The following is a 14,278-nucleotide window of genomic DNA, read 5'->3' on the forward strand; positions in this document are numbered from 1 at the left end:
CTCAGTGAGATGTTATTGCCTTTTGGATTCACTGTGTTGAGAGACAAGAGTCAAGAGTGATTGCTTAGATATTATTGAGGATAATTTTTAATGGAGCACTTTATGGCTTTGAATTCAGATTGCATGCAAAGGACGAGATGCAGTTCCAGACAATGAATCTGTAAATATTTTTGTGTACGAAGTAAGCCTCTTCTAATCTTACAAATTTAATTAAATTGCATTAAAATTGTTTCAATGTAAACTAAGTTCAATATGAGTTGAGGAGGAAATGGCATAGCTTGCGAATGCACTTTTGATTTATTCTTATTGTATCAACAAACTCTTAGGGAGTGTTAAAATCAGACTTGTAGCTTCGAAAGAGTTGTAATGTAGTGTCTATTCTATGAAAATTTTGATTTGACATATGATAAATCTTTACAGATGTTTGAATTTACAAAGCACCTATTAAAAACAGAGATTTCGAATTATGATGAAATTATTTTTGGTTTCAACTTTTAACTGTCTACAAGGTTTTTCTGTTCATGTTATTTATATATTATGTGATACATCAGGCTTGGTTTGACCATGTATTTAAGGTCGAATAATATGCTCTGCTTACATAAGCAATAGAATCTACATTCTTGTATTTATCTGTCAATTTTTTGCATTTAATTTGTTTCTCTTTTGTATCCGTTGCATTTTTTTGACTGCCAAAGTTAACTGCAGGCATTGCGTTTCTTCCATAATCATAAACAAAGTGGGCAGAACAAGTATATTTTGGTTCATTGTACCCATGGCCATAACCGCACTGGGTTTATGATTGTTAATTATCTTGTTCGCATACAAGGCTTGACTGTTAAAGAGGTAAGTTTTGAATTTCCGTTTTCATTTTAGTTGAAGTGTTGGTTTCATTCTTTAGCATATCTTTCATGAAATATTCAAGAATTTTCTATTTCATGTCATCTTGCATACTAAATCTTGATATGTTTTATAACTTGCAGGCTTTGCAGCGCTTTGCTGCTGCAAGACCTCCAGGGATTTATAAACAGGATTATATTGATGCATTGTTTAGGTTTTATCACGAGAGAAAACCAGAAACAATGCTTTACCCTTCCACACCAGAATGGAAAAGATCAGTTAGTGTTGATCTTAATGGCAATGCAATGGAGGATGAAGACGATGATGGTGACATTATGGCTGCTTTGCAGGTAGGCTATATTTATTTGCATGACTCTGGAAGTGAGTTTTTGTGGCAGGGTGCTAGGTGTTGTGTTTCAGCTCTATATTGCCTGTGTCTAGCAATGGTAAAATTTTAAGAGATCAGGAATACCTTTTACAGTAGAATGTTCATTTATTTCTTCAGTTCACTAGAGTTGTTGAGAACAATTCTTCCAGTTTTCATGTCCGGAAACTCACAACTACCGAAAATGTCTTTGAAACTCATATATTGTGTAAAGATACTCTGCCATTTTTCATTTTGGAAATAAATTGCTACACTTTTTTCTTCATAAGAGATAGAGGGCAGGTTACTGCTCACATGCTATATGGTTGTGGGGATGAATGCTTTATCATGATTGGTAGAGTCGTGGTTTCATTCAAAGTAACCAGTTTCAACTTGGCACAGGACCCATTTTGGCTGAAGTATCAAAGTTGAACCAGGACCTGACAAGGACCCAAGGTTGACTCAACATAGACTTGACAAATAGCAATATGTCAAATATACACATAATTGGAAAAATTACATATTTGGCATTGAAATCTGATATGCAAGTTTACACTATATAATGCAAAATTAATGCATTTGGATGTCCAAAATTGTACAAGTACATGATACATAAAAAATGTCATTATTGCGGGATGAAGAAAAATGAAAAAAGTGATAAATCATACGACATAAGACATATATTAATATTGAGGGCCAGATGGAGGTCTTGCCCCTTACCTTGCCTCAACAGAGTGCTCCAACCACATCAATTCCTGCAATAATGGTCTGGGATCCTCATCACCAACATAACGCTTAACGATCCAATCACATGTTGGATCAACATCTCCCTTCATAATGAGCAAAAAATTGGTGCTGCCTGAAGTGTTAAACAAAATAATTTAAAATTCAATTTAGAATCTTGATACTTGACTTGCAACAAGATGTGGAGTTCATTTGGCCTAAGATTTGCATAGTGAATTTTTGAAGTTCAGGAGTGTCTTCACCAAAATGCTCGTACCATACACCTGGCATACAACATGATCATACACACATGGTATTACATTTTAATATTTATTATAAAATTAAGAAATTATAATTCAAGATTAAAAAGAAATTAAGAATTCCAATTCGAGCAGCTAGATGAAGGAATCATACATGTGAACGTACCCTTTCCTGCTTGTTGAGAAATCTAGGACAGCTAGATTTCTCTTTCTTTGATAACTGCTTGTGATGTATTATTACCTAACTTTATTAGCTTCTTCTTTCACTTGAATATATTTAGTGTTCTTTTTATCAAACAGCTACCAAATCATAAAGAACAATAAGACAAGAGGGCACAAGATATAGGCAATTCACGAGGGCCCAAACCTCTCCACTTGAGAGGAAAACCCACAAGAATTTTTCTCTTCTTATAGAATTTCAATTGACGAGTTTCAAAACCTATGACCCTTGACCAAGGCCCCTCCAAGACCAAGTCAAAACCACTCCTTGATGTGCTTTCCTTTCTTCAAGTCAACGGTGGTCAAACATGCTTCACAACCTCACATTTTGACCCTTTTTCACAATTTCAGCTTGTTGTAGTAGGACTGTAATTTCTGCCTTTTCTGAAGTAACCATAGATCACACGTGGGACTAGAATATGAACAAATTTGTCTCCTTTGACCTTCACTTGGCTTGATTTTTCTTCTTTGTCAATTCGGCTTGCTAGAGAGAAATTTCTTGACTCAAAAATTTGACCCTTGATGATGACTGCACTATTGACTTGCTGCAATATCAGAATTCCCTAGCTCCTCTTCGCACGTGTGAGAGTGATGATCCAAAAACAGTCCAAAAACATTCGATTTTCTTGTCTTTATGCTTCCTCCTTCGCTTGGGTATGAGGCTTCTTCTTGTCTTCTTATCGAACATCTGTGATCGGATTGGTTATCTCCTTGAATGAGGCCGAGTCCTCCTTTATACAGCCATCCTTGAGTCCTCAAATGAGCCAATTTGTTGTAGCATCATGATGAGGTCTTGGAGGGTCGTTGACTCAAATAATTTTTTCCTTTACAATATGTAACATGCTCAAATGGGTCTTCAATGACTCAATTGACTTGTAGACTAAATGACAAGCCCTAGAAGCATACAATGGGTGCTTGACATAAAAATAAATTTCCCTTGAGCATGAAACCCATGCCTCAAGAACAACAATAATAAATTTATTTTCTCTTTACATCAAATACATAAAATCATAACTACATATGTCATTATGAAGACCGAACATAGTTACATATTTCAACATTGCTTTGATCACTATTGATGGAAAAGAATCTATTTGAAGCCTTGAATTCTTGAATTCGTTTATGAACTCTGCAATTTTAGCATCATCATGTCCAAAGTTTTATTTTTAATCTTGAATTATAAATTAAAAATTTTAATTCAAGCAGCTAGATTGAAGGAATCATACATGTGAACTAACCCTTTTCTTGCTTTGATAACTATTGCTGGAAAACAATCCTACTGAAGCCTTGAATTCTTGTATTTGTTTAAGGACTCTGCAATTTTAGCATCGTCACGTGCAAAGGTTTGTGTCTTGTCTCTCCTCCATCATGTCGGCCTAGCCTCCTATGAAGTTGGCCTTAATGACGGAATGTCGTCCCACTTAAAGTCTATATATTAGTAGGAGTACTCGACCTATTGGAGCATTCATTTTGAGCATGAATCTGATCTGCAAATTTCTATTGATGAATACGGTACATAGAAAGGAAGAGCTATCCATTACAAGAGACTTAAAGAGGATAAGAAGAAGAGGACCAAAGTGTACTAGTAGTCTAGTGTATTGCAGGACCGGAGTTTACTTGTATATTGCAGGACCAGAGTTTGCTAGTAAGTTGTAAGGCCAAAGTGTACTAGTATGTTGCAAAACTGAAAGCTTTAGTCAAGAGGAAGAAGACCGAGATCCTGGTTAATGAAGAAATCTGCTTTGTTTTTATGGTATGAAGATTGTTGACTTGGACAAAAGTTGGAAGGTTGGCTTGATGGATGAAAGAGGACCTAGTGTCGGTTCTGGTTGTCTCTTTTTGAATTGGTTCTAAGAGAAGAGAATTTTGTTGGGTTTTCCCCTAGGAGAGGGGTTTTGCGCTGGCTGAGTGCCTACATCTTGTGTTCTCTTGTTGTCTTTGTGGTCTTCATTGTTTTGGCAATTGTCTTGATGATGAATATATAATAAAAAGAAGAGGAAATGATAACAAATCTCAAGAAGTTGTCAAGGTAAGAGAAATCAAATTTAAATAAACCCTAACTATATTGCTAGATGGTACTGATCAAGATGTGAATGTCTATGGCGTTTATTAGTCTCCCTGTCATCAATGATTTTCTAGAGTGTTATACCATATTTGCAATTTGAAAGGCTCTAGTGGTCATTAAATGTGATCCACTTAGTAGTATCTTGTCTGGGGGATGGTTGAAGGATGAGATATTTAAATATAAGGGCTGCCTCCATGTAAAATGTTAGGCACCTTTGTTTTGGGTACTTGAAGAATGTGGACGGGGAGTTGTATGATTCTTTGAACTGACAATAGAATCATTTACTTATCTCATAATACTGGGGACATTAGTATATAAAGTACTCTTCAGTCTTGGGCTCATGTTTATGGAAAAGCTGACATAATTTGTCGTCCTATAGAATCTGGCATTCAACATCTACTTTAAGCTAGTGAGGGCACAGCCAAAAGTTAAAACTGGCCTAGGGAATATTGAGCCACTGCATCCACTGCTGGAGTGTACAAGGGGGCCTAACAATGTGTTAAATTTTGAAATACCAGATTAGATTTAAATTTCTAGCAATTTATTTTATGCGCAGAAAATATATCCACCTAGTAAATTATTTGGCTGAAAAACTGCTGAATAAAAATACACTGGTATTTTAACTTAAATAATTTGCAGCGAAAATTTAAATAGAGACTCAGTCACAAACACAGAAAAAAATTCACTCTCAAAATTCTTCTTCACTTTTTATTACTCAGGAAAATTAAGGGCTCCCTTAATAGAGAAAATGACCCTCAAAGAATACACAGAAAATACAACTAATGGAACTTGGCAATTTCAGCCCCCAGGAATTTATCCTGCACTTTGCTGGTTGTCTTTCATGAGTTCAGCCCTTATGAAGCCCCACACTTGCGACACAACTCCACAAACTCGGTGTCGATCCTCTCACTCCACCTGCAAAAATTGTGCTGATGTGAACTAGCTGCACACTTTTCTTTTCCTCCTAGTGTTGAGTTTCTCACTCCTCTTGAGAAATTTGCTTCCAATAATTTGACGTGACTTTCACTGCTCCCTTAAGCTTCTTTTATAATTTCTCATTGAGCTAGATCTCAAACCCTTTATCTCCTATGTGATGAATGGCTAGAATTAGATCCCGAGCCTCACTTGAGATCAATGGTAGAAATTGGATCTAACTCACTTAAGTAAATTAATTTACTTTCCATTAGAAAACCTTAGCCAAATAGGCAACATTATTTAATAAATTAATCAATGTGCTTTTCCCAAGTTGGACATAGGAAAGAGATCATAATAGTCACTTGCTCCATTGTAGTCTCCACATGCTATTGAGTATCTCTCTAGCCATCTAGACCTCCTCTTGATAGAGCTCGAAGGAGCCTCCAATTTCTACTCTTGATCGGAAGACAGAGTCCTTACTGCTGGTGTTGTTCTCTCCTCAATATTCGGAGCCTCTCACTCCTTATCCTTTGCTACTCCTGGAAGGGGTTCTTGTGACTTCCTGAAGGATTGACTCTCCTCAAACTTGACATCACTGCTCACCATAGTCTTCCCCTATGAAGGAAAGTACAACCTGTATGCCTTTGAAGCCTCATTGTAACCAACAAAGATTGCCTTTTGTGCTAAGGGCTTCAACTTCGTCCTCTTCTTTGAAGGTATATGGATATATACTGGACACCTGAAGCTATGAAAATGCACAACCTTTGGTTTCACCCCTTTGAATTCCTTCTCAAGGGTCTTTCCCCCAAGACGTTGTGAGTACTCTTGTTCTAAATGTACACTACCATATTGCAAGCCTTTCCCAAAAGGAACATGGGAAGATCCCGATAATGGATTATTGCCTTGGCAGCTCCAATGATGGCCCTGTTCTTCCTCTCTAGAACCCCATTGTGTCGTGGGTTGTAAGGCATTGTCAACTCCTCCTTGATTCCTACCTCCTTGTAGAAATACTTGAAGTCATTGGTGGTATACATGCCCCCATTGTTTGATCTTAGAACTTCAAACTTCCTCTTTGTCTGATTCTTCACAAGAGCCTTAAAATCTTGAAACTGATTAAAGACCTCATTGTTGGCCTTCATGAAGTAGATCCACATCCTCTTGGAGAAATCATTTATGAATGCCCTATAATAGTTGTAACCACTCAAATGCCATTGACATAGGACCACATACATCTGAATGTACTGAATCCAATATACCTTTGGACCTGCTGTCATTGCTAGGAAAGGTCATCTTGGCATACTTGCTAAGTGCACAGCCAACGCACACACCCCATTGTTGTACACTAAACTTTGGAAGACCAATGACAATCTCCCTCAATATAGGTAAGCCTATGTGGTGCAAGTGACCCATCTTCCTGTGTCATAACTTGCACAAACTATGGTTGTCATGAACTAGGGAATGTGTAGGAAAACATTTTAACATGTACAAGGTCCCTTATATACTCCCAATCATTCATCCTGTGCTTGAACTAGAAGATCTTGACCTGACAAATACCTATCTATCTTGGAAGTAAACATCATGCACTTGTCCTCCATGGTTGAGACTGCTAGAAGGTTCTTGGTCAACCTAGAACATATAGTAGCTCTGTCACCTTCAAAGGCTCTCTTGACTCTAGCTGAAATTTAATAATCCTAACACTCTCTATTGCATACCTAGCATTTTTCCCAAGATCCACATGTAGTTTTGAGTAACCCTTTGAAATATTGGTGAACAACTCTTGTGATCCTGTCATATGTCAAGAAGCACCACTATCTAGGAACTGGGCAACCTTGGTTTTGGTTCTAGAAAGAGAAGGCACCAATAAGAACTCCTTTGCGAATTTGGTGGCAAACTCACTGATCTGTGAATTTGCTAACACTGCAACTTGTGCCTTCCCCTTGCACTTCTTGTTCGAACATTGACTTGCATAATGGCCAAATTTGTGACATGCAAAGCATTTCACTTTTCTCATGTCCTTTTTCTTCCCTTCCTGTGAGGTAGCTTCTCCATTGTCATTCTTCTTGGTCTTCCCCTTACCCTTCCCGACTTAACTAGCAAGGGCAAGGTTCTCATTATTACCTTCTTGCTGACCACCATATAGAGACTCCTTTTGAATCTCCTCCTGTAATAAGTCATCCCACACCCTTTCCTATCTAGAAGCTTCCCTCATGCTCACAAGCCCATGGCTTTGTGAGGCCATTTAGGGCTGTCCTCACTAACTCCTCATCTGACACGACCTCCCCAATTGTAGCTAACTTATACAAACCTATGTGATCCTAGTGAGATAAGATGCTAATGTATCTGGCCTGGACATCTTGGTGCTCTTGAGTGTCTCCCTCAACACCATTTTCTTGTTGTGATTGTTTCCCTTAACACAACTATGCCAAAGCCTCCCGCAATTTCTTGGCTATTTTCTTTCTGGAAATATGAGGGATCACATGATCCTTCATCCCATCTAGAATGATTCTCTTGGCTTTGAGGTCCTTTTGGTTATGATGACCAATTGTGCAACATCGGTAGGAGGGATGAGTTGCTTCTACAAACTCCCAAATCTCATTCTCCATCAACACCAATGCTATTCTTTCCTTTGAAGGACTGTAGTTGGATGCACCTTGCAACTGGTCTTCAAACCTCAACCTCATTGCAATCATCCTCACAATATCCAAATCAAATACTCAACACATAAAAGTATTACTACTGGAAAATAATTATTTAGCTAAAATCCCTGTGACAAAATCAATCTTCCTTCTCCTCAAAATTTATTGCTTTGATACCATGTTAAATTTGCTAATACCAAATTTGATTTAAATTCTTAGAATTTATTTTATGCCGAGAGAATATATTTCGCCCAATAAACTATTTTTGAAAAAAACTATTGAATGGAAATACACTGGTATTTTAACTTAAATAAGTTGCAGAGGAACTTTAAATAGAAAATTAATCACAAATAAAACAAAATTTTCACCCACGAAATTCTCCTTCACTTTTTATTACTTGGGAAAATTAAGGGCTCCCTTAATAGGGAAAATGACATTTAGATAATACATGGAAAACACAACTAATGGATCTTGGAAAATTCAGTCCCTAGAAATTTGTCCTACGCTTTGATGGTTGTCTCTCACAAGTTTGACCTTTTTGAATTTGCTCGACCCCTCCACTACCCTCTTGGCCTCCCCACACTTGTGGCACAACTCCATAAGCTCGACCTCGACCTTCTTGGCCTCTCCAAGCTTGCAGTACACAACCTTTACCGCAAGTGAATCTTGGCCCTTTGACTTGTGCACTCCACTTGCAAAAGATGTGCTTGCTTTAACAGTTGCACACTTTTCTTTTGTCCTCGATGTTGATTCTCGCACTTATCTTGAGAAATTTCTATTCATATTTTCCTTGTTTAGGAAAGGCTTACTGAATACTCAAAGATTATGAAAGAAGGCCTCACAAGACAAAACATTGGGATTACAAGGTTTGTTAAGAAACAAAGGTATGCCTTAGACCATAAGCTTTGTTCTCTTCATGATAAAGGTATGTTCATTCTTTTTGGTAATCTATTCTACACTCTAACATTGTTGCGTCAAGCACTCTTGAATCGTAAAGATTCTTGATTGGGTGATTCATCATTAGATAAATCTACCCTCATCACATCTTTGATTATTCTTGTGGAACCCTAAAGAGCTTCTCTGTAAAACCCTAACTTAAGGGTATGTTGATGATAATGTGTGAAACCCTAGCCTACTTAGGGTTATTGATGAAGTCTAAAGAAAATGTTTGACGCTTTGATGATGTAATGTTTGAGGTTTTGGTATGGTTATAAAAACCCTAACTTGTTAGAGTTGAAAGGTGATATCTGAAATCCCAATCCTTTGATGTTTTGGAAATTTAGGGTTTTCTATGTTATGTATTGAAACCCTAGATCTTTAGGGTTTATGGGCAAGACCCTTATGACCTAGGAATGAATCCTTAGGCATATGATTGGCCTTCTAATCAAATATGTTAGATCTCTGAATGTGTTTGTGTCATTGGGTTTGACTAACTTATGTTATTATGATATGCTTGTGCATGATGATGGAATCCTAGATGTATGTGTTGACCTAATTCTTGATGGTCATGAGTCCTAGGGTTTGGAACTAAGCCCTAGTCGAAGTTTGATTATCTAGGATGATAATATTTGTGTATTCTGGGGTTTTGTAAATAAAAGCTCAATTCTCTAATATGTGATGACAAGTGTGATAATATGAGTTTGATGAAAGATTGTTGAAATCTAAATTTGAGCTGTGATTGGTTTTGATTGTTCGAGCTCATGTTTGAAATCTAGGGTTTGCACAAAATCCTTGTAGGAAGTCTAACATGTGAATTCTAAAAGTTGTTAGATGCCTTGTTGAAATTATACTTGTTTAAATTGATTCGAGGGCTTGCTATATGTTATAAAAGAATTTGTCATATCTCCGAAAGAAATATTGAAGCCCTTGATATAATGAGATTGATAACTTGATTAAGCTATTGATGTGATTTAAGGCAAGAAGTTGAAAATACAAGCAAAGTCCCTTGTTGATTATGTTTATAAAGTCTAATGCTTCCATTATTATATGATTATGATATGGTTAACGTCATGCTTCTATAGATTTGGTTGTACTTGCTATCTAAGTTGTGCAGTTACATAATCTTCAAGATGGTGAAGATGTTCATTTGATAAGCACGATGAGGAAAATTGTATGATGGTCATGATAACTCTGAGAAGAAGGATGGCAACCATGAAATATTCTTTGATGTCATAGAAAAGAAGCTGATCTCCCTAGGTTAAGAGGGAGCTTGGGTATATTCCTTGTATAAGAATGATTAGATCCTCCCTGGTTAAGAGGGAGTGATGGATATGGTTCTCTACTTCATGTGTCATGCACTAGACCATGACTAATAACTGTAAGTCTTAGTGAAGGCCATGAGTGAGAGAAGGACACATCACTCTTGTCTTCATGGAAACAAGTCCCTAGTTAAGAGGGAGGGCATATTATAGTCATGATGGACACCTTGAAAGAAGAAAATTGGAGAATGCATTTTGAGGAGCTGCTGAGATAAGAAAATCAGGATCTGTTTGTAGAATGTGTTGCTGTATGTGAAGTAGGAAAGGAAGATGCATGATTAAGGAATCTTCTGTCAAGATTCACTTGGAAGTCCTACTGTTATAATTGAGAAGCAACATCAGTTTTCTAGAAGACCCTGAAGGGTTGTGTTTACTTATGTACATTTGAAAGTTTGTTATTGATTGGGGTTGCGTTTGTACAGGTAAATCCCTCGGAGGTTTGATAACATGTTTTACATGATGGTTACAGGTCAGTTTGATTGGGAGAGATTTGTTACCAATCAGTCTGATTGGGGAGGATTTACTACCGATTGGAATAATCAGGAGTGTTGAAGGTTTGTGTGTAAGACACATTGCCTGGGAGGTGTCTAGATCTCAAAGTAGGAAGAATGGCGTTGGTCATAGAGCTTTGATCTCGGATACATACTTAGATCCCTGGTTTGATGGTTAGCAAGTAAGCCTGATGATACCTAGAGAGGCTGAAAGCTTTAAAGTTTAGTCCATCTTACTCCCGCTCGGATATATTGCCCTGGTCAGGAATCTAGTCCGTGGCACTGCAAGTGCCTAAACTATTGGAGGACCTTGGATAGATTGCCCTAGTCAGGAATCTAGTCCATGGCATTGTGGTGCCTAAACTCTTCATAGTTCATATGTTTTTAGATCTTCCTTGTGGACCGATTGAGATCATGGATAAGACTGTTCGAATATGAAAATCTTGGTGATAGGATGATTGTTGGAATGGGATATATTGTTGAGGACGACAATGACTTCAGGTGGAGGAGGATGTAAGGACCTGCAGTCCGTGCGATGGGCAGGACGCACATCCGGTGCAAAGATAGGCGAGCTGAGGCAAACACGACGAGCGTGCGATGCGAAGTACGCGTAAGAGTTGGTTTGTTGGGCGAGTTTATATGCGTGGGCAAGCTGAACGAGCTACCCACTGGCCGACCAAGGAAGAGTTGCAAACGGGCGAGATAGGTGGGGCGGTCCCGTGTGATGGGCGGGCCAACCCGCGAAGTTGAATGAGTTTTGCAACAAAGGCAAAGTCGGCTGGGCGAGTTGAACGAGTCGGTTGGGTGGCAGGAATTGTCCACCCATTGTATGAATAGATGGTGCGGTTGGGAGGTTGAACAACAATTCGCAATGGATGATCAAGTCATTCGACCGAAGGACGAGCTCGAGCTTCTAAGGAGGTGCGAGGTGCAAGTTATAGCGTGGAGCAGGTGTAAAGGCACAGGTCGAACCGCAGGTTGATGCGCCCACCTGCCGGGCAGACTCGCACGGGCTACACGAAGTCTTGGTGAACGGGTGGAGGGCTGCACGAAGGTGCGCGTGCCCGCGGTTGGCAATATGGGTGGAGGGCTGCATGAAGGCGCGCCCGCTCGTCGGTTGAATTTGTGGGTGGAGGGCTGCACGAAGGCGCCCGCTTGTCGATCGGTAACTCGGGTGGAGGGCTGCATGGAGGGCGCCCGCTCGTCGGTTGGTGAACTCGGGTGGAGGGTGCATGGAGGCGCCCGCCTGACGGTGAACTCGGGTGGAGGGTGCACGAAGGCGCCTGCCCGACTGTGAAACGAACTTGGGTGAGAGGTGAAACGAAGGCGACTGCCTGCTGTTGGAGTTTCGTGTGAGGTTGCATGAGGGTGTTGCTGAAGTGGAAATTTGGCTAAGTGTGGAATGTAAGAGTGACCACCGTGCAAGGCGTGCACAAGGTGGGCAGCTAGTTGGCAAGACACGAAGTTAGAATTTTGTCTAAGTATGAAACTTGGGGTTTCCAAGGTAATACTTGTGATTGTATGAAAATTGAAAATATAGTAAAATCGGGTAGACTCATGTTCACGGAGTTGCCCCTCCCTTTATACTGTTGCAATTGTGTTGTTTATGTATAATTGCTATGGATAATGAATGTGTATGGGTGTTCATTAGTATAAAGGCTAATAATAATACTTGGTGAAGAAAAAAATAAACTAAGTATCGAATGTTAAGGCGTAGTTCATGAACATTAGTATTGGTGAAAAGAAAGTGTTCGGTGGTGTCGCACCTCGCTAGAAGGGGTTGAAAGACTACCGCAGGTGTAGGGGCGTGACAGGTGGTTAGCAAGTAAGCCTGATGATACCTCTCTAGGTATCATCAAGCTTGCTAACCATCAAACCAAATCATCCCTTCTGGGCTACAACATCAAGGCCGAAGTTCAGTTACAGCATCAAAAAATTATGTTACGACATCAAGAAGATCTGTTACGGCATCAAGAAGTTATGTTATGGCATCAAGGTCAAAGTACGACATCAAGGTCAAAGTGCTGCTTCACGATAGAAGTGCTGCTTCAAGGTCAAAGAGCTAAGTGCTTCAAGGTCGAAGCTATTGCATTAAGATCAAAGTTGCTAGGTTGGAGATACTACTGCATTGAAGTGCTACTGCTGCTATTGTTGCAGTTAGGTCGAAGACAATATTGGAACGTGATCATCTGCTGAAAAAGGAAAGGGCTGACTTGGTGTGGAGGGAGTCTGTGTCTAAGTCAAGAGTCTTGGATTATCTCAGGAAAACTATTGAAGGAAGAGTTGTTGACTGGGTTTTCCCCAAGAATGGGGTTTTACCCTAGCTGTCTGCCTACAACTGGTGTCCTTCATCTTTGTGCTATTGTTTTGGTAATTGCTTGATGAACTACGATAAAAGAAAAACATAAGAAAGTTAATAAGAATATAAGAAACTCACAAGTAATTATCAAGTATAAGAAAATCTTTCTGCCTTTCCAATTTTCTAACATCTTAGGCTACTTGTCTAGCCTTTAGGTCTGTCAAACACAGTTTTTATGTCCTGTCTCTCCTTGAGTAAGCCTGCGGTCTTGTTACAGTGATTAGGTCTTGATAGAGTGCCCAAAAATTTGATTTTCTTGTCTTCACAAATCTAGTCTAGGGTATTTGCTCTTCTTAAGATGAGATAGAGCCAAGTTGATCTTCTTTTTCTGCCCTCTCTCCAAAGCCTTAGCTCTGATACCATATTGAGAAATCCATGGCAGAGTAGTTAGGGCAAATATTAATTTGATTTCTCTTACATATTGACACTTTCTTGTGATATTAGATTAGTGCTTCATCATTATTATATTGTTCAGTTCATCATCAAGACAAATGCCAATAAGAAGATCACAATGCAAAAAAGAAGACACCAGAAATAGGCTCCAAGCCAGGGAAAAACCCCACAAGGGGAAAACCCATAAACTCTTCCTTGTAGAATCTATTCAATGAAGACTTCCAAGACCTTGACCCAAAACCAACCATCGAAAGACAATCCAACCACCCTTAATAACTTCTCTACAAGTTCGGTGCTAAGGAAAAACTAGTCTTCTCCAAAAATCTTTCTGCCACGTATACAAACTTCCTTCATAACATTTGCTCTCTTTTGTTTGTAATGCAAATGATGCAAGTACAAAAGAGAATGCTCTCTCTTTGGACTTCCTTGATACTTGTAGCCTGTGGGCTGCTACATAACACACATTCATTGTTATGTTCTCTCACTATCCACATTTAGCTACTATGCTCTATCATGGAACAAAAACATGCAAGCAAATAAAATGGAACCCATTTTCCTCCTAGTGGTCAGATTATTACACAACTTGATAGGGCACTTATGGTTAAATTTTACTAGTTCAACCATCAACAAGGTTTCAAATTGATCTCTTTAGAGTCTTCTTCATAGTCCCCATGTGGCTAGCCCCTTTTTCATTTGTAATAGGGGCTGACCTGACATCCTCCCGAATTATGGTGGTGAATCATGATGTCAACTTTTGG

General features: G+C 39.0%; 1 protein-coding gene across 3 annotated transcripts in view; it reads left to right on the top strand.

Moving 5' to 3' along the window:
- Positions 1-14,278, top strand: part of LOC149155623 (uncharacterized) — a 328,425-nt gene that overhangs the window by 158,509 nt on the left and 155,638 nt on the right. For all 3 annotated transcript variants that reach the window (XM_089445820.1, XM_089445821.1, XM_089445822.1), the window contains 3 exons: positions 119-181; positions 706-843; positions 981-1,187. In XM_089445820.1, coding sequence (XP_089301946.1) covers positions 119-181; positions 706-843; positions 981-1,187 — 408 coding nt within the window. The remainder of the gene's footprint in view (positions 1-118; positions 182-705; positions 844-980; positions 1,188-14,278) is intronic.

This window comes from Pinus tabuliformis, chromosome 9 (assembly GCF_031772625.1).
Source record: "Pinus tabuliformis cultivar Carrire ecotype Pingquan chromosome 9, CPIR1, whole genome shotgun sequence".
NCBI lineage: Eukaryota > Viridiplantae > Streptophyta > Pinopsida > Pinales > Pinaceae > Pinus > Pinus tabuliformis.